Genomic DNA, 21,547 nt, shown 5'->3' with positions numbered 1-21,547 from the left:
TCTGCATTGTGTGTGTGTGTGTGTGTGTGTGACTTTGTATGCCAAGTACAACTTTTAATAGTGATATGAGATCATTCCATTAATTCCAAACCACACTACTGGATGTGTACTGTTCAGCTGCACACACATGCACATATATTTGGGGTGACTGAATATGGCCCCTGGAAACTTAAGCAAACTTAATTATCATTCCTCTGCAGTCTCTCTGTAATTATTCTACTGCCCATGACACACACTTGTGTGCACGACATGTTCTTTGAATTTTGAGTGGTACCACATTTGCATCACAGCAGTATTTTAGTTGGATTTAATCTTTTAATGCTGTTTAGTGTGTAGAAACGCTCAGTTCTCAAACACTCATGTTGGCTGGTTGACTGTAGCAGCAGCAGTCAGTAATGTGCAGGAAATGGCATCACAGAAAGTCATTTTAAAGCACTATTAGAAATGATTTTGCCATCAAGACAATATTTCAGCTAGTAAGTAGCTGATGCATGTGCAATCACAGATTATGTCGAAGCTGCTGGTTTCCTCCATTGGGGCCCTGTGAAGCCAGGGCCTGTGGTTGCAGCCTTCCCATGTGGTGTCTCTGGTTTGGGCCTGGGCGCCTGGCTGCCTCCCTTCTGTGGCAGGTCCTTGAAGTCTTTCTGGGGCCTGTGGGGAGCCACTACTCACAGACATGCTGTCACCCTTGTGATGGCAGGAAGTCTACACTTCATAAGCGCCATGCATTTGATTCATACACCTCTCATTTAAAGACACCACAGCAGCCTTCAGGCGACACTGGTTAGCAATGTGGGCTTTTAAAACCCTCAGTGGCTTTCTTTAGCTCTTTCAGTTTCTCTTGAACATGGACATTATTGATTCTGACACACACATCATGGCTGAGTCGCAGAGTCATTTGCTTAGTCATCTATATATATCTATATATATTTATATCTATATAGATATATATCTATCTATAGATATATAGATCTATCTATATATATTTATATCTATATATATCTATATATATATATATATATATATCTATATATATAGATATCTATATATATCTATATATATATATATATATATCTATATATATAGATATCTATATATATCTATATATATATATATATATATATATATAGATAGATATATATATATATAGAGAGAGAGAGAGAGTCAGGGTTTTTTTTTCTTGCTTGTATTTGCTGTACAGTGCAAAGAGCTTTGTGTAAAAATGTATCTTAATAGCTTAAATCAGAAAGTAGCACTGCAGGAAAGAAAAGTATGCCGAGTCAGTTACCTCCTGCTATCATTTCAGGCTGCCAGCTGTCAATGACCAACTTTCTCTTTCTTGCTTGTTTGAAATGAGTACATGTTATTTGGAGTCCCATAAAGTATACCATAATTGAAAAGAGTCTAAGCCTTGTGAATGGGCATTTGATACTCACTTACTTACTTATGTTTATTTTTATTTTTATCATTAGAAACATGCTGTCCTTTTTTTTTCATCTTCAGAATACATTTACAGAATACAATTCAGTCTGTGAGAATCAGCTGCAGTTTTAATGTGCTGTAGGAAGAAGCTCTTGAAGTGCTTCCTCTACTGCTGCTCATTCTGTATCAAGTGTCCACTTAGACTTTTCTAAAGACACTTTCCCTGTAAGGAGCAATGTAACTGTTGGTTTATTTTCCTGTCTGACAGATCATTTCAAGCTCTCTTTGCTATCACCTTCAGGCCCAGCTAGCTAGAACAAACATTGTAGTACAACAACTTTGCAATACCTTCTTGAATGTTATTATGCTCAGCTCTGTTTATTTGAGAGGCATAAATGGGGCTGGACATTTCCAGTTATTAACACTGTGCATACTGTGTAGAATTGAAGAAAAACCAGTTTATGGGGGTAAAAGATAAACGGCATTCTAAAACTGTGACAGATAACAAAATCTTACTGAAGATACAGGAGGACAAACAGGGCTTACAAAGCCTCAGCAATTCTGTCTCTCTGCAGCAGGAAGTGATGGATTTTAATGTCAACCCTGAGTTTTTGAATTTTGAAAATGCTGCCAAACTTGAACAAACAGTTAAACTACACACACTGCATGTGTGTTTGTGTGTGTGCTTATGCGTTTTTGTAAATCGAAAATGTCTCTTCACAAGGCGTCTGCGTGCAGCTGAATAGCTTTAATATGGCACCTGCCACTGAGAGATGAGGGGAGTGTGTGTGAGAGGCTCCTCCCAGCCTCTCAGTCTCCACAATATTTCTTCATTATGTGGGTCTTTTGTTAACATCTAACATCTCAAAATGAGGCAGAGAGCACGAAAGACTTGAGTAAATAATGATGGATGGACCAAGCAAGGGAGGGAGCGAGTGAGAGAGCGATTATTCAGATCCCACCCTCTCCCCCTCCCCCTCCTCCCCTGCAGCATCCCTCCCTCTGTGTGTGTGTTTGTGTGTATACTGTGTTCAAGGAGCTTTGGAAACGGCCAAGGGAGGGAGTGTATGGATGCCTGTCTTTGTCCCAGTGTGTGCGTGACACACCTCTGTGGTGTGCGTCAGTGGGACGGATCACTGTGTTTTGCATGTAACTGCGGAGACGGACTACTAATCATCACCAGTGCTGAGGATTTTCTCCCCTCCCTCACTAACCCACACACACCCACACACACACGAGCACTACCTCTGCTGTTTGGTCCTCGTTATTTCCATTATTGTTGGATGATTCAGTACCACCTGGACGACTGGGATATTTTTGGCGCCATTTTGTCATCTTTTTCCTATTGGCCGGACCACAGAAACGAGTCCTCCTTTGGTTTTCTTTTTATTTATTTAATTATTTATTTTGCAGTGGCGACTCTGGCTTTGAATCAGTGAAGAGCAGCTAGGAGCTTAGCGAACTCCATGTTTTTCCTCTTCTTTTTTTTTTCACTGCTTTTATTTCCCTCTGTACAGACTCAGAGGCTAACCGTTTAAATTCAAAATCCCGTTTTCTGGTCTCCACGTGGCTTTCATTGAGATGGAAGGTGCAGATTTCAGCAGCCACAATCTTTAAGTCTTTTCTTTCTTTTTCCTGTGGAATAATTTTCATTTACTTTTGGGATTAAATAAGAAGAAAGGAATATTTTACTTAGTAGTCTTTTAAGACTTGATTTTGAAGAAACTATTGTGTCTCCAAACATTCATATAGGGAAGAAATGCTTTGGTAGCATTCAAATAATAAGAAAATAATTTCCTGAAATAGTTGACAACAGTAAACTGGTCAGACGGACAACACTGGAAATTTAAAGAAGAAAAACTGCAGCCCTGGAGTCCTGGAGAGTTCAGAGGAGCCGATAAAGTTCTGAAAGTGCTGAAACAGAGTCCAACTTAGAAGCATCAGTCTCAAAGGTCTTGAAGAGCATTGGCTTGAAAACACGGACAATGTTATGGTCTCCCAGACTGTCGCTGTCCAACTTCCATGTGAAGCTGACGGCCAAAGGACTTTTCCGAAATCTTCAGCTGCTGTCAGGATGCAGGAAGAACACTGTGGTTTTCCATGCAGGTCTGGATATGCCATTGTCCTGTGCATCCATCCCTCATCCAACCATCAGTTGTTTCTTCCTTTCAACACATCCATCTTTCCACTCGCCAGTCAACACAAGTTTCAGGCCAACAGGTTGATCACTGCATCATGTCATGGACCTCCAACCTATCTGTGACCCGAGCTTGTTCGTCCATGCGTCCTTCCATCTATCCATTCATTATCCATCACCCTCAGTTTGCTATGTGAGTTCTGGACAATCCTCCATGCAGACCTAGAGCAGATACCCAGGACCTTACTTCATCCTCCATAGTTACTAGGCTACCACACCCTAACAAAGGACGTAATTGTGTTCAGTACTACTCATTCTTTACTGAGCATAATGTTTGCTATGTTGTCCTCAATAGCTATCCTTTTAGTGAAAAAGAATCAATTATTTTGAGGTGTCTTGAAGGCGATGTAGCATGACCAAGCACCTAGCTGTGCCTTGTGTATCTATTTGCTTAACCACACTCAAATACTTGTTTTATGTAATGTCCAAAATCTCCTTGTCCATACTTCCTCCTCTTTGTGTGATGGGTGCGTTTGCCTTTGAATAAAGTGTAAGGATCAGCTTTCTTGGCCATTTTTTTAGTTTTGTCATTGGATGGCAAGCCTAACAGATCAGATTCAAAGGGCACTTCACTCTCTCACACCTCCTCCTCCTCCTCGTCCTCCTCTGGCTCCTCCTGTTTTCCTGCATGGCGTTGGCAGTCATTGTTGCATCCACCTCTCCTCCTCTGTGGGGGCTTTCAGTATTGTGTATGTCGGCTACCACAGCCTCTATGAATGTAAAGGCTTACAATAGGGCTGTCAGTTGTGTGTACACAAGCCTCTCTGTGTGTGTGTGTGTGTGTGTGTGTGTGTGTGTGTGTGAGAGAGAGACAGAGAGAGAGAGAGAGAGCCTGAGGAGTGGCGTGATAAATAGCCATGGCTGTGGGTTCCTTTTAGCTGTCCTATCGATGCCTAGAGGAACGCCAACCACGTGACTCACTAATATACACAACCCAGAAATAGCCAAGGACGCATCTGGCCTTTACTTATTCCACCATTAAGAAGGTGCTCCCTATTTGTGTAAGGCTTGTGTCTTCTGAGTAATGTGGCAGAGAGTCTGTCCTCACTGTTGATGTCATGAGGTACAGTATTAAGCACTACGCTACTGTGTTCCTCTTACAGTGAGACAGGGAGGATGTGATTGTGAATAAGTCTACCAAGCTAACAGCACACAGTGTTAGAATTATGTTAGCATATGTCACAGCTCAAGCTGCTTTAGTGTTTCGTGCTTTAATGCATGTTATATGTCAGAGGCTAAACAAAAACATGGTCCAGTTCCAAGCCTCAGTGGATAATCAGAATTCTGTTATCCAGAATACAAAATGCAAAACATTCACATATCAGATGTGCATATGAAATAGATTAAAACAGGAGCAGTTGAGCTCACATAATCCTCCAGAGTGTGGAACTTTTTATGCATTTATTTGTTTACAAGGACCAAAGAAGCCAAAGGCAGATTTGCCCAGTTTGATTTGAACAGGTTCACGTGGGGTTTTCTTGTGTGTTTGCCATCATTAGGCCACAGGGCTGACTCTGAAGCGTTCGTTTCTGTGTTATGTGTCCTGGCTGAATTATTCCCCAACTCCTTCATCTTTGCCAAATGATTTCGAAACATTTATTAAACTCACTAAATTGTGTGCATGTTTTTTTTCCATGTTCAGCAGAAGATCATCTACAAATCAACTCATCCGGTTTCGCATTTGTTTTTTTTCTCATAGGAACACATTCCTCTGGTTCTTCATTAAATATTCAGCTCAGCCGTACTTTTCCTGTCTCTGTTGTACAGTTTATTTCTTGCTGGCCCATCTGAGCCCAGCTGCACGTGTTTGGCTGCAGTGTGATTTCTCGGTCTGAGCTCCACAAACCCACTTCCCTGCTGCTGCCTGCCATCACCCTGAAATGTAGGTTAGAGCAGGCTTTAGTCACCATGTGTGCGTGTCCACACACACTGAGCAGAGTCACTCAACCACACTGTGCAGCGTTTCAGCTGAGTTTAGCCAATCGTGCGAGCTTTAATCTGATGTAGAGATTTTTTTTTCCTAACGTGATGGCAGATGAGGGCATCAGAGGTTGTATCTGCTGGACTGGAATATTCTTGATGTACAGCAGATTTGGGCTACAGTATTCTCTAATATTTGTAAACTAGGTAAAGATGTTCTCTGTGCAGATAAAGAACATCCAGCCACTGGTTGTGTTTTTATCCAGCTAACATTTGAATTCTGGCCAATAAGAAAATTGGTATGTTTCATTGAGAGTTATATAAGAAATAATTTTTATTAAGACAAAAAATTCAAAAAGACTTCCTTACATCGACTTTTGCTCTTAGTATTGTTAAGATTCACTTTGACCTTGCGAAGGATGACCAAAAATCCAGATGAAAAGCTACAAAATCTTTAGTGCAGTATCATCCAACATTTCTTACTTTGTAAATCAATCAAATGTTCTCTTGAGTGCAGCTTTTATTATAGTTCAGTACATGGTAATATATGCGTTAATATACCTAGATGGAAATCATTTCTTGTTACCGTTGGGTCCATCTTGTCCTGTTTCTACTATGTTGTCTCACAGTTGAGCCGATGAGACACATGTAGACAGACTAAAAACATCTGTCTGTCCTCATGCTGGATAACATGATTGTTGGACAGGTGGACAAAAATGGCTGTTGCTTGGTGACCACATGTTCCACTTTGCATGTAAATAGGTCATGTGGTGGACATATACACCAACATCATGCTCTGCACACGTTTCCATGGTAACGGTTATGTGGAAGCTGAATCTCCGATGTAGAGACAATGTGAAGCTATGATTGTACCTAAAGAATTGATCATTAGTGAACAGTATGTTAGGGTAAACAGATGGTTTCTTGTCTTTGTCCTGTGTTCATCAAGGAAGAATTCCTCTGCCACTTCAATGGACAGATGATTGGTACAAGAAAAGACTCTTAGGCTGGATCTGGTCATTAAAACCCCTATGTCAGAGCATGTTTAGTCATAGTCGCTCCTGTAGTTGTGTGGCATCACAGTCATGCTGTGGTCCTGTAGAAAACTGTTTGTCTGCAACTACGTGGAGACTGAACATGAAAAAGTAGCCCCTCTACCTCTGTATGCACCTCCAAACATAACAACCACGTGATATTAGTGGTTACTGAAATGTTGGGGGTTATAGTTTAATGTTCTTTGGTGAAGATCATCTCAAATGTGATGAGATTACAGTGATGGAAAGAATTTTTGTATCATGAACCCAACCTTTACAGTGCACAGACACGCTGTCCCTCTTTAAAAACCCGCCCCTCATGGTTACATGCTCAATATTCCATCATCTTAGTCTGAAGTATTCCAGCTGCTTTCTGTACTTAATGTGAGTGCCAATTTAAGCTCTGGGAAATATAGTTTTAAGTTCAAACCTCTGTCGGCATCTCCGTCTTCATCAAGATGGATTAGACTGTAGTGTAGCAGATTAAGGGCATTATGACCACGACATCTACCTTTAGTGAATGTGTGGTGAGCTGGCCTTGTTTATCCTGCTCTGATGGCATACTTTTGTCCTGCAAACACACACACACACACAGAGTAATTTAGCACTAATCTGTCTCTGTGTGGTGGTGTTTCATCTGAGCTGCACAACAGCCGTGCAGTAAGCTCACAGCCCACTCTGCCTCCGCTGGTTTTGTTTGTAGAGGATATATCTGAGTGAATGAGTGTGTGTGTGTGTGTTTTAATTTGTTAATAAATTAGAGGAAACACAACACAAAGCTCCCACTCCTTCTGCACCTGACTGTTTTGTTGCCCCTCACTGGTTTTCCCTTAATGGTAATTGATGTTCTCATTAAATACACGTCAGACAGTCCTGAGTGGTCATGAGACTGGTACAAATAAGATGGCTGATCTGATGGTGATACTTACTGCATTGATATATAAAAGATTTCTGGTACACTGCATAACAAACAAGTGTCTATGACAACATTCTAGCATTTTAAATAGAACTCTTTATCCTGATTAATTGAATCTGTTGAAACTCAGTTACTTTTTAATGTCCCTGCCTTCTGGTAAGTCACATGAACAGTCTGTACGTGATCACATATTATGGAGGTCATCTTACTGTGTACTGAGGGAGGTTCTCATGACCGAGCAGGAATAGTCTTTTCTGTCTGTGATGTGCATGCTAACAGTGTTGTTTCTCTCTCAGTCTGGGCTCAGCAGCTCTGCATGCCTGCCTGGCAGCCTCCAGGTACAAACCACCGTCACCAGCACTCACACAGCAGAGACAAACACTGAGATGAAACGTGTTGTCTTGGCAACAGCTCTCTTGTACCTAGTAAATGCTTTCTTAATGCAGTGGTGGAATATAGTTTTAGCGTACTTAAGTCCAGATTCAAGACACTTTTACTGGAGTATTTCTGTTTTGTGCTACCGTATCCTTCTACTCATTATATCTGAGAGGCACATATTGTACTTTTTACTCCATTACATTTATCTGACAGCTTTGACCTCTAGTTACTTTTCAGATTACAATTATTCATACTCTTCCTGTCCAGTGAATACCATGTATGTCCAGATGTTTTCATTGTGAATGTTTTTGATAAACTTAAGGATGAAGTGTTTATGTCTTGATAAAATTGTCATACTTCTTAAGCTAAATAAACTCCTAAAGTAAGGTTTTGAATGAAGGACTGTATATTCACAGTGTGGTACATGCAAAGTGTGGTACTTGAGTAAAGGATCTGAATACTACTCCCAACACTTTAAATGAGGCTTTGAAATGACATAAAGTGAAAGGGAAATTTTGTTTTATCATCTTTGTTGCAACCTTGCGAATGTAGAATTGACCTTCAATTTATTTATCAGCAGCAACAGTGCGGCTGTTACGGTTCTACGCTAGTGTCTGTGTGTGTGCATGCTATAGTGTAATAGAGGAGGTGGCACAGCGTCGGTGTACTGCCATGATAATTGTGGCAGCTGTGCATCCTGCCACAAGCGCATTTCTCTTCATGACAGTACATATCAAGGTTAATATCCGGTCTGCTAAGTGAGACTGTCTGTGAGACTTTGGTGTGTGTGTGTCTGTATAGCTGCAAATGAGTTTTGGCCTTCTGTTACGAAACCCAGTAAAAACAACTGCATTTGCTATTTGAATATACCAGGATGGCACAAAGTTTCATTATTTTATTGTTTATTCGGTGTGTGTATCTGAGGCATTTAGTAATGCCTCAGATACACACAGATGTTTAGTGATGAATCTGTACCTGTAGTGTTCACTGTGTGGTCTAGTAAACTGTGGGTCATTGAAATGAAACCGAATCATGCCTGACTGTAAGACAGCAGTAGGTTGATACACATTCAACCTTTGCAGATCCTCAGCCGCATGCTGCTCACTGAATCAGACTGGTATGAACCAGCATGTTATGCTTGGTGGCTGCCAGTAGGTGGCAGTACCTGTAACAAAATCACTTCCAGTCTCAGGTCCCTGTTGTGTAGGTCTATGCATCAGCTCAGACTTACAGAGTGTGGATGCATTTGAGTTCAGTTTGAATTTTGAATGTGTGTAGAGTTTTAATTGGAACAAATGCAGTCGGCACACGGCCCTGATGGTCTAAATTTAAAGCAGACTCATTTAAAGTTTCCATTTCTTACAGATCCAAATACTGAACAAGGAAGCACAACTTGTACAGAATGATTCTCTGCATTGACAGGTTCAGTTCAGTTTTAGCTAAGCCTGACAAACCGGAGATCAAAACATGAGCGATGATTTCAGATGCCACAGCAGTGATGCTCCAGCAGGTTGTGCAGACAGTGCTGATCAATGACTACACAGACAACCTGAGAATCTGACAATATGCAGTCTTCTGCTTTATATTGAATTATTTAGAGAGACAGAGAAAGAGTGAGAGACTCTAATTGCTTCATCTCTGCTGCACTTAATGCACACTCAGGACCCATCACATACAGATAGACTGGCCATCATTACCACACAATCCCATGATGCATCGCTGTCAGCCTAGAACAGTCAGTAGGGCGTATTCTCATTTACCAGATGAGAGCGAATGCATTAGATGTGTGTGTGCAGCTTTTTCTCTTTTCTTTGTTTGGATGTTGTGGTGGTCAACTGACCGACACTGTGTGTGTGTGTGTGTGTGTGCGGATTCTTTCTTCTGTTTCCTTTTACACACATGTATTTGGTTGCAATTTATTTCAGAGGATGAATGAGTGTTTTCTGTTGTTGCCCTGTAGCGTTGCATACCACACTTGGTTAATGGGCTAAGTGGGTATTCTGTGTGTGTGTGTGTGTGTGTGTGTGTGGACACCATGTTGAATGTTGTACCTGGGACCCAAACACTAAGGCGTCGCCATTTTCTTTCAGTGGACAAAAACAAGCCCCGGGAGGCGCCAGCAAGACCCACAAACTTCAACAGCAGCACACAGGGAGCAGCACCGGCAGGAGGAAATAACCAGCAGCAACCTCCACCTGACCTGGTATGTTGTCATCTTCAAGTTTTGAGCTTTAAGTTGCAAAGTCAGCTCACAACATCAGATACCATTACTCGGTGTGATCTGGTTGATGAGAAGTATAGCAGGATTATTCCAAGCTGTAAGTGTTGGCGGTGGCAGAAGCTGCCACTCATGTTAGCTGGTTCTTAAAGATCCACTCACGATGTGTATAAACAATGTGTCTGATATGGCTTTTCCACAAAAATGTTCAGTTGTTTTATTGGTATTTTAATGACTTCTACAACTTCTTCCTCTTTTAAAATTGTAGAACATAAGATTATTTGAAAATTTGTAACTCTAATCCTCAAGTTTAACTGCTGTACAAATGCTCTCTTCCTGTACTGTAAAGTCATGTCTCAGTGTGTGTGTGTGTGTGTGTGCTTGTGCGCGCACTGAAGGCCCTGAGTTTTACATCACACTTGTGTATGCTGAAGATTGGAGCAGGATTTGCCTCCACACCATTTGTGATGTTTTAAAAAAAAATCTTGTAGGCTGTGAGTCCTAAAATCAGAAAATGTACACTTTGAACAGCGACCATGAAAACAGCTTCATAGTGTCACAGTCTGCACATACTTCATTCTACTCAGTGAGGCTCAGACATTCAATTGTAGGAGCAAGAAGAAAAACACAGTTTTGACTACTGACATTTTTTAAGCAGTTACAAGTTAATCAGCCACAAATCACACATTTATTTATCAGAAAAAATAAAGGAGAGTTTTTGCTATAGTTACATTTTTTGGCTGCGTATTTTCTTCTTCTCACGTTAAGAGTTATGAGGTTTTGATCTCAAAGAGGTGTTTCAACATTTTTAAAAAAAAGGCATCATGAAGAGTAGTCAATTTTTTCACATTACCTATTGAACATTAGTCTTTACTGAAGACTTTATGTTGTTTATATTGATTTTTGTTATTTATTATTTCTAGCTACCAGACTTGGTGAATGCTAATGCACCAGGGACCCCAGTTTTCCCCTTACCTGCCACTGATACCACCAACACTGGACAAAGTACCATTGGAGTCTCTGGTGTTGGGTCCAAAGCAAGAACAGGGTCACGATCCAGCCCCAAAACAGGATCCCGCCCACAGAATTCATCCAAGCCTGGAGCGGTTGGGTCTGTGGTGGCAAATGGGACACTCACAGTTAAACAGAACCAGAGTAAAGAGCAAGCAGAGAAGAAGAACCAGGCCATCAACCAGCTGAGGAAGCTGCTTGTCCAGGGAAATAGGAGGGTGGAGGCTTTGGCTACAGTCATCCAACATCTCTTCACTGAGGTACTGAGCTGTTATATATACACCAAACACTGAGAAAATACTGATATCCCTTATAACCTGCTTTACAAAACATGAAGTAGAACAAATGTTTCATTAAGTGTTCCTAAGCTGTGGACAAGGAACACATTAATGGCCGTATGACAAAAAATGGAGCGGTCCAGAGCTGCTTGCTTGGTGTTTAAGCCTGAAGAAATACAGAAATGACTGTTTTCAGGAATGTTGGCTGCTAGAAAGTCCCAGCAAGAATCATAGAGGCACATGAAACACAAACACCTGGCTAATGTGACCAGGTGGGATTTTCTTTTTTTCATTTTTTTTTTTTTTAAATGAATAAAGTTCCTTCTTCCTGGGACAAATACTTCCTGGATCATTGCAAATTCTAGATTTTACATATTGGTGGCGATGACAGGTAGCTGTCTGAATATTGGCAAAGACAGCAGAAGATTGTGTGTGAAATCACTGTCTGATGCTTTGGATCTTGGCAGGAACCTTGCAGCAAAGTGTTGACTTTGAAACGGTGTTAATTTTGCTTAATAGCTTTATTGATTAATATGATTTTTCTCCTTCATCGTTTTAGTCAATCACAAAATGTTTTAGTCAATTTTTTTTGTCGATGAAAAGTCTCTTTCTGTTTGGCTGTGGAGCTTGCTGGAAGGTCCAGCCCTTTTTTAATTCAGTTTTCTCTGAATGGACCTTGGTCTGCTTAGTATGAGTCGCTTCCCTCTGGTGTAGCACCCCCTTAACGCTTCAAAGCCAAATAAGGTGCATGTGTTTGTACATGTAAAGACTATATGGTGTAGTGCAGCTTCTGAGGGGAAACACACCATCCTTCCCCTTTGGCAAATTGGAGCCAAATAGCCACAGCCTATAATTAAAGCATCACTCAGCAGTTGTTGGTGATATGGCAGTGTGGCTATTTAAGGTGCTGGTTGAGATGCTTGAAGAGGAGGAGTGGAGTAATGAGTAATGTCTGTTTTTAGTAGGAAGCATTGAGGCAGCAGGGAGAGGCTTGTCTGAGTCCACACCCAGCTGTCATTAACAACAACAACTCAACAACAGTGACAGAAATATCCTGCTTACTGTCAGTGATGTACTGATAGATTTGTGAATGTGTGTTATTTGTGTTGTGTGTAACAGTTGTGTGTACTTACCGTAAGTGCCTGCTGGCAGCTATAATGGAATTGTTTATGCCATCTGATGTTACCTTATTAAGGTGTGTGTGTGTGTGCACGTGTGTTTACGTGTATGTGTGTGCATGTGTGTGTGTGTGCATGCACAGTACCTTATGGCACATCTGGAGAGGTTTTCTTTCTTCAGTCAGGTTCAGTAACTCTGTAGAAACTGCTATAACTTCTTTTTTAAACTGAAGCATAACAAAATGTTCATCAGACACTTTGGGTCATAGTGATGACAGGTACGGCGTAGAAAAATATCATAGATATTAAAAAAGTCCAAGAGAAGATGTGGGCATTTTGTTGCCTTCATAAAATGGGTTGAAGGCTGGTTATTGGTCCATTCAGGCAGTAGGATGTGTCAGTCCCACAGTCCCGGACCTGGATAGGCTGCTCAGTAAATATTTGTTGTCTGCTAGTGGGACGAATGATTTTATGTTTGCAGAGCATGAAACCCACATAACTTGAAATCTGTTTGGTTCAAGCAGAATAACTAGCATCCAGCTGGGCACACCTTATCCAGTGTGTGACGCCCTTCAATACACCTGTTTTCTTCTCTGTCAATGTTTTTATTATGGTCTTTATCATGGCTTATGACTTTTAATGATTTCTGTGTAAGCACTTTGATTCGCCTCTGTGAGTGAATTGTGTTATTAAAACGAAGCTGCGTTGCCTTGCTCATATATACACACTTAGCACTGCGCATAGGCCTGTCTCTTTGGCAGTGTATGACTGAAGGGGCTGGAGGAGCATATGCAGAATAGCACTCATACCTTTAGTTAGCAAGACCACAAGGGCTTTTACAAGCACACTTACTTGAGTTGATTGTAAAAGCTTGTTTTTTGTACCTTCAGCTAAACATAGCAGAGCTGCTGTAAATTCTGTAGATTTCACCACTTGACCTGCATTCTGACACTAATCTGTACTACAACTTCATGAAACTGATTTTCACTGGAAGTATGGGTCACCATCACTTTCTTCTTTCAGCAAATCTCACAGCTTCAGAGTAAGATTAAGACTATACTGTTTGATTGAATATAAACAAAAAGACTGAGGTCTAAAGTAAATTGAATTGAAAACATATGTTTATATATTTTATTTGGAGCAGATTGGTTACATACCTGCAGTTGTTAAGATCCTAGTAAGTTGACCAATGTACCCATAACACACACAAACACACACTTGTCTGCAGGCAGTGTGTGGGAAGCACAGAACAGCTGTTACCTGCCTGCATGTGCCTCTTTCAGGGAAAGTAACTCATTATCTGTAGAGTAACCTGTTATCAACAGTAACAACCCGGCACACATATGAGCGTGTGTGCGTGTGTGTGACTGTTAAGTGTTACATAACTCTCAGCTTTGGCTTCCTGAATTGGGACCTTGTTAGAATGGTTTTCCAGCAGCTTATTGTGACATTGCGTGATTGTAACAGGTAAAGATCAGCTGAGAAGGTTCACTGTGTTATTGATGGGATGGATGGACAGGGAGGGGGGGAGGGGAGGAGGAATGTAGCAGCTGCAGCCCTGAGGTGCTTTGGTTTGCATGTTTGAGATAATTTGGTGTGTCTTTTATCTGAAGCTTGAATACTAATGCTATCTAATCTGTCCACTACATTTGAAAGGTGACTAGTGAATATAAACAGCACACTTTCCCCTGGGGGTGAGCTATAGGCGAGGGTGTGCTTTTTGCTTTAGTGAAAGGGGTGGGGCTTTAGATTGAGTGGGTGGGGTTATTAAAAACACATACTGGTATGACCTTTTCAATGCAACTTCACCTATTGTGTGCACTGAGTCTTTCATATGTTAGCAACTGTAAAGGCAGTCAGAGGTTTAAAGGACCTCAATACCCAGAAACTGTATGGAAGTGTAAAAAAAATAAATACCGGTAAGTTAAAAAAAATGCTGGATGCTGAGATCTTCCCCTCATTTCCATTTCTTCGGGCACATTTAGCATATACTATACTATTACTTTGAAGCCAAATTTGACAAACTGAAACTAAAAAAGTGATAAATCCTCACTCAGGGTGACAACAGGGTGCATGGTGTACTTTGAGAGCAATAAAACAAAAATTTTCCTGAATTTAAAAATGTTATAATATAGGTGTTCTTTCAGTGTTGTCACAACATCAGGTTGTGCTTGGTAAAAAGAACCAATATTCCACAGGCCGAATTTATTGTGCTTGATTAATGTATGTTGTATAATTTTGTTATTTTAAAGTATATTACCTAGTGAAGGTTAGTTACTGAAGTATAAAGGTAGAGAAAGATGTGAGTAAAGACAAAGTTAAATGCAGATACAGCAGTTTTGTGTGGAAATGACTGATGAACTGGGAGCAGGGGAGGGGGAGATACGAATACAGATATGAAGAGAGGACAGTGGTGCAGAAATAACTGGCATTCCTCCATCATACAGTATTCAGGCAGGAGGAGGAGGGAGGACAGGGAGCCCTGTGGTGAACAGGTACAGAGTGGGAGGAGTGGGAGTGGCTCAGCAGTCAGTCAGTAACACAACACAGGGAGAGAGAGAGTCACATTCAGGAGGAGGGCAGAGAGTAACTGTGTGTTCCTCTTGTGATAGTAGAGGAAATCAGTGTGAGAGGGAGAGAGAGAGAAGAAGGACTAAAGAAACGGGAGAAACTTTTTTGGAGGGTGTGTGTCTTCTTTCACTGAGACATGGGCGCCACGGCAAGCAAAGCCCATGCAAAACCCAGCAAGGCCCTCCCTCATCCCCGCAAGAAGAAACGCAAGAAGGTGTGTGTGTGTGTGTGTTTACTGCTTTCATTCATCTGCTGCTTCTTTCTTTCACTTCACTGCTGTTGGTGTTGCAGTCAGAGCTGTCATTAACCTTCTGGTGAAGTCTGGGGTTTCACAATCAGGCCACTTCACACGACTCAATCCGAATGTATTTTCCGCTTTGACATGTTGATCACATTAGCTGGTGATTTCAATCCAAACTGGTTAGAGAAACAAGATGGTGCCTCATTTGGATAATGAATGTCACAGATAAGTTATATGTTTTAATTATATAACAACAAGGCCACAGCGGAGCCTGAACTCTTGTTATCATGCTGTTTTTATGACACTTTTTCTCACCGTCGTTCATCGTCTTTTCCGTCTCCAATAATCTGTTTTTATTTGACTACTGGAAATGTTTGGTCTTTATTATGAACTGTCTTTTTACCATTTCTTCTCTTTTCCCACACTTTGTTCTGTCTGTCTGCTTTTTCGCTTTACTGACCTCTCAGACAACAGATGGACTTTATAGCTCCGTGTGCGAGTGTGTGCATTTCAAAGAAAGGTGGGAGCACCAGCACTTGGTCTCTGTTGTAAATTCCACAACTCCTGTTGTAAAGCTGCTGCTGTTTTATGTGTGTGCTTGTGTGTGTGTGTGTGCTAGAAGGAGTAAATGTTGTAATTTATTCAGGAGACTAATGTTCAGTTTTGTGCAGCAGTGTACTTTGGTATTCTCATGAAGTTGAAGTGTATGCCATTTTAACACGTTTGCATGTGTGTGTGGTACCAGTGCAGGCGGGCTGACAGTGTGGGTGATAGAGAGTGAAATGAACAGTGTGTATAAATGTGTTTGTGAGTGAGAATGTGAAAACATGAGAACAACATTATCTCCTGTGGAACTGGGATGTGATATTTCAGATTTTACAGGATGTTATTTGGTCACTATAACAGTACCAAATAATTTTTTTTACACCACAACTACAGATGGTACCAGGCCTTTATATGAGGCTGGCTTGTATTGAAGGGAAGCCTTTATTTTTAGGTAACTCCTTGTCTTAAAAAAGCATCATTGGTCATATTTAATACAAAGCCCTGTTTTTATCTGTTAAAGTTACTGCATTAAACTATTAATCCAAACTCAGCACTTCCTGTATCTCTAATGTTGCACTGGACTGAAACCCTTCATTTCTCACCTTAGTTTGAACCTTACCCGGAACATTTATTTACCCTATGGCTGTCTGACATGGCAAAAAAAAAAGATTAAGATTCAGCTGCAAGTGAAACCCAAACATATTACGTATAAATAATATACTGCCTAAATATTAGCATCGTTGCAGCTTTCCTTGATAAAAGATGAGAGATTCGGTCTCCTCCTAAAACATGATCATCTTCTTGTCCAGTTTGTCCCAGGCAGTAATGAACCAAATCACATCAACCTGCAGTCCCTTTCATTGCAGTGATGCCCCTCTCTGAAATCCTTTTAGAGCTGACTGTCTCTGTGATGTAATGAGTAGATCTGGGTCTTTCTGGGCCACAGCAGTGTGACGTCTTGTGAGGCTGTTGTGGTATTCAGAATGTTTGGAGTCGACCCCAGCTAGCCGCAAACATCTTGCCTCCATTAGCACTTTTGGCCATAACAGGTCAAACGATGCCTTGCTGATTTGCATTTCCATTACCAGTTTAGCCATGCAAGTTGTACCAAGCCGCGTCTGAGATGGACTACCTGCGAAGTGGGGCCAAAGAGCCGTCTGACCCGCTTCCAAGTAAATTGTGGCGATGTCTTGCCAGAAAGAAGGCCAAGTCAAGCCGGCACATGTATGGAAAAGCCTTGTAAGCGGTGCAAGCTGTTCTGTGTAAAATTATCAGATTTTTCAAGGGTCAGTTCCAAAGTACTGTGGAGCCTGAATTTTCCTATACGTAATGGTACTTCAAAACCATTTATCACAGCTGTCTTGAATGAATGAATGATAAATTCACTCACTTGTGACCTTCACCCCAGTCTGAGGTCCAGTGCACTCTGCAGCAGCAGTCATCTTTCCCACGACCCTTACTAGTCTCCCAGTTCCTGCTGCCGCAAAACATCCCCACAGCATGATGCTACCACCACCATACTTCACAGTAGGAATGGTATTGGCCAGGTGATGAGCAGTGCCTGGTTTCCTCCAGACATGACACTCATTCATGCCAAAGAGTTCAATCTTTGTTTCATCAGACCAGAGAATTTTGTTTCTCGTGGTCTGAGAGTCCCCCTTCTCCACAGAGCAACAGTGGAGCTCTGTCAGGGGTTACCATTGGGTTCTTGGTCACCTCCCAGACTAAGGCCCTTCTAACCTGATCACTCAGTTTCGTTGGGCGGCCAGCTCTAAGAAGAGTCCTGGTGGTTCCAAACTTCTCCCACTTATGGATTATGGAGGCCGCTGTGCTTTTTGGGACCTTTAATGCAGCAGAAATCTGAAGATCCCAGATCTGTACCTCGACACAATCCTGTCAAGGAGGTCTACAGACAATTCCTTTGGCTTCCTGGCTTGGTTTGTGCTCTGACATGCACTGTCACCTGTGAGGGCTTATATAGACAGGTGTGTGCCTTTCCAAATCATGCCCAATCAACTGAATTTACCACAGGTGGACTCAACTCAAGTTGTAGAAACCTCTGAAGGATGAGCAATGGAAACAGGACGCACCTGAGCTCAATTTTGAGTGTCATGTCAACGGGTGTGAATACTTATGTACATGTTACATTTTTTGTTTTTCATTTTTAATAAATTTGCAAAAAATTCAAGCAAACTTGTTTCACTTTGTCATTATGAGGTATTTTGTGTAGAATTTTGAGGGAGAAATGTAATTTAATCCATTGTGAAATGAGACTGTAACATAACAAAATGTGCAAAAAGCGAAGCGGTGTGAATACTTTCTGGATGCATTGTACATTGCTACAAATTACAGTTGACTGACTGATTAACACACATGCACCTTCAGGGGGTGAAATGGAACAATACTTAATAATTAATCCAGATCAACAAAGTGTTGACAAAAGCTTCATTATACTGTTGACTTTATTTAAAAATGAATGCACCTGGGAGATATTTTCTTACTTTGTTAGGAGTGTTATAGCTGTTGTAATGATCTGTGTGAGGTTGGGCGTTTTCAGTCATGATGGATGCTTTTAACAGTCGCTCTATTTGATTTTGAATTTAGTCTCTTCTTCTCATTTGTGCAGCGCGAGGAAGCCTTGAATCAGAAGAAGGAGTTGTCCCAAGAACTCACAAAAATCAGACATGAGCTGGGTAAGAAAAGTTTCCACACCTCCGCTCTCTGTCCCTCTTTCTGCATTTGCACATGTCCCACGCATATAAAGCTTATCAAGGACAAGTCAACTGCCATTCAAAACCTGGTGTCCTTTTCTGTTGTGATACTGAGATGAAACTGCTCTTCACTGTCCATACAGGCCACATCCTGTGTCCGTCATCTGCGCAGTTAGGATTTCAACTTTGAGACATTAATTGAAATACTGTAAACAATTTTTTTTTTTGCTAATTTTACAGCCCAGACAGAAATAGCTTTATGGCGTCAAACTATAAATACACGTTGCATATGCAATTTGTATCTAGTTTCTTTTTTTTCTTTGTAAATAATTTAAGCACCTTGTAAGAGTCAGTAATCTACCAGTATTATCGACAGCAAACAAACAACAGCCTGGTAACAGGAATGCATCTCTTAAGTCTACAAAGTCAACCACAGCCCTTCAGAATCAATTTATATCAGGGACGTACAGCAGATGAGTAAGACCTCAATAACCAGATGATCCACTTAAAGCAGAATGTCACCTGGTGCTACTGGGGGAGTTTCAGAAAATGATTAGGAAAGAGCCTTTGGGGTGTGTTACTCAGTAATTCCACAGCATTCGGCAGCTTGCCATTTTACTCTCAGTGAGACAATGCACAAGTTCAGCCTTGATGGTGCCAAACGAAGAGTGTTTATGAAGAGGGGAAACAGGCAGCGAAGATGGACCAACTGTAGGCAGGCATCCAGAATATGTTTTTTTATATTATTATGGTCCTTAAAGAGGTGTATAGTTTCACAATCATTTTTTAGAAACCAACAATTCAGTTCAGGATTTTAAACAAAGTTTTTCAAATGTGGGTTTTCCTAAACCTTTCTATTTGGAGATCTGAACATCTTTAATGTGAACGCTTTACTCACATTATGAGATCTGTTGGAACTGACATTAAGCTCCTCTGTGTCCTGAGTGCTAACTGATAGTGGTGTGCATGAACTAAGATAGCTGTGAGTGTGTATCATGTCAATAGCACCTCTGCCAGTTTGGCTGATACAGCAACATTATAGAAGACACACACACACACACCCATTGTACATTCACACTAATGCGCCATAGTGACACACATGCACGCTCACTGGATAGACAGTGCACCGTATTTACATGGCAACATGAAGGACTGCATGCGTGCACACAAACATAAACACAGAAATAGAAACACATTTGCTCTGAATGCCATCTTAAATTTGGCTGTCATTTACTATATGCACTGTACAAACCGCACACACACACACACACACACACACACACACACACACACAGCCAAAGAACATGTTGCTTTTTTTTTTTTAAACACTCTTTCCACTTTCCCTCCAGCATTGTGAGCAGCACTGTCTGTAATCTTTTCTTTTACTGCGTGTTTGACCTTTGACTCACCTCCTCATGTGAGGAATGTCAGCAATTTATAGACCCCTGCTGTCACCACATTCTCATACAGACACACACACACAGTTTATTTTTTCATGCCTGATTGAACCTTGGTAGTCTCCAGGAACATGAAGGACCTGTTTGTATCTCATTGTTTAATCTTAAATGGTTTAAAGGTTTTCCTGCGAAGTTTTACGCAGAGTTATTTTAACAAAAATGCTGCAACCGTCAGGATCAGGTCAGAGCAGCATTCCTGCTCTCTCTGCTGACATACAGAGTGTGTTTCAGAAAGCATTATACTCAGGAAGAGTGAAAGACTTTAAGAGCAGGCTCGGGTATCTTCTCATATGATCTCTGTTTGCTTCATAGATTCATACGCTCTCATGTTTTCATTCAAAGCTCTCTTCCCGTTCACAGCCACAAAGTAAACCCCAGGCACATGAAGTGGGGTCTCGCATGAAATTATATTATTATATTACACCGCCTCCTGCCAAGCACCTGCTGCCACACACACACACGCACACACACACAGTTTGTGTTGTCTGTTTGTAGAACAGGTTTGTGTCTAAGCTGCTCTCAGCTGTCATGGCCTTTGTGTCTCCATTGCCACAGTGACAGGCGCTTACACTCGTGCTGTAGAGTTCCATTCAAAGGGAGACAGCAACTGTCTCAGCTGCAGCCAGTTGTTACCCCACACTTACATAAGTTAAAAAAATGTATTACATTGTCAATGCTGTGTGTACAGAGTGGATTTTACCCAGATTTACCTTTGCATATGTTCCTGGTGATGGCTGAGTAATGCCTCACTGTTTCAAAATTTATTAAATAATCAACCTCACTTGTTCCTTGTTATTTTTATTTTTTTTTTTAATAGCCCTTTTCTTTCATGTGGAATATAATGTGACAGATTGAACACATGTCACTGTCAGTTATTAGAAGACACAGCTCAATAACTGACAGAGCATCATCTATTTTAGATGATTGTTTGAAACCCTCTTGAAGGTCTGCAAGGACTAAAACATTAATATTATCAATATTCTGATGAGAGTAAGAGCATTGTGAAAAACTTTTTCTCAAGGATATTTTGATATAGACACACCTTCACCTTGGGATATATAGATATGTCAATATCTGCTTCAGAAAGAGCAGTGAGAACCAGAGATCTCTGTTCATCCAGGTGTCTTTACCTGGATGTTTACCAAAATCTAGCACATTAGAAACATGCGTAAATCCAGGTGGTGTGTGATGATAGGTAGAGACGGAGGGAAGCGTGCATGTGCTTGTGAGAGTTGAAATGAATCATGAGAGGAATGAGCCCTACTGCATACTTCTGAGCTGACCTGCAGACGTTTAGTGGTTAGCTCTCATTTCTGCCGTAAGAGTAGTTAAACTGGAATGTGTTTGTCAGCGAACACACGCGCTCACGCTCACACAGAAAATCTGTTCTTCATCATCCAGTGAGACACCGACTGTTCCTTCTCAGTAGTGTGGAATGATATGATGTGACGGTTGTGTTGCTGTGTTTTATGGATATGGAACTCGAAAAATTGTCAAAATAGTGTCTCAGTGATGGCTAACTGCACATC

At 41.1% G+C, this 21,547-nt stretch overlaps 1 protein-coding gene across 11 annotated transcripts in view; it reads left to right on the top strand.

Annotated features, from left to right (window-relative positions):
* The window catches only part of LOC124065334 (microtubule-associated tumor suppressor 1 homolog), a 59,739-nt gene that overhangs the window by 32,960 nt on the left and 5,232 nt on the right, over positions 1–21,547 (top strand). For 8 of the 11 annotated variants that reach the window (XM_046400664.1, XM_046400682.1, XM_046400673.1 and 5 more), the window contains 4 exons: positions 7,786–7,827; positions 9,958–10,070; positions 11,009–11,356; positions 18,477–18,543. In XM_046400664.1, the coding sequence (XP_046256620.1) occupies positions 7,786–7,827; positions 9,958–10,070; positions 11,009–11,356; positions 18,477–18,543 (570 nt within the window). The remainder of the gene's footprint in view (positions 1–7,785; positions 7,828–9,957; positions 10,071–11,008; positions 11,357–18,476; positions 18,544–21,547) is intronic. The other 3 variants (XM_046400710.1, XM_046400699.1, XM_046400690.1) reach the window with 1 other exon arrangement.

The sequence above is a fragment of the Scatophagus argus genome, chromosome 2 (assembly GCF_020382885.2).
Source record: "Scatophagus argus isolate fScaArg1 chromosome 2, fScaArg1.pri, whole genome shotgun sequence".
In the NCBI taxonomy this organism is placed as follows: domain Eukaryota; kingdom Metazoa; phylum Chordata; class Actinopteri; family Scatophagidae; genus Scatophagus; species Scatophagus argus.
The sequence above is the reverse complement of the archived record's forward strand: the minus strand, read 5'-3'. Positions and strand labels throughout refer to the sequence as shown.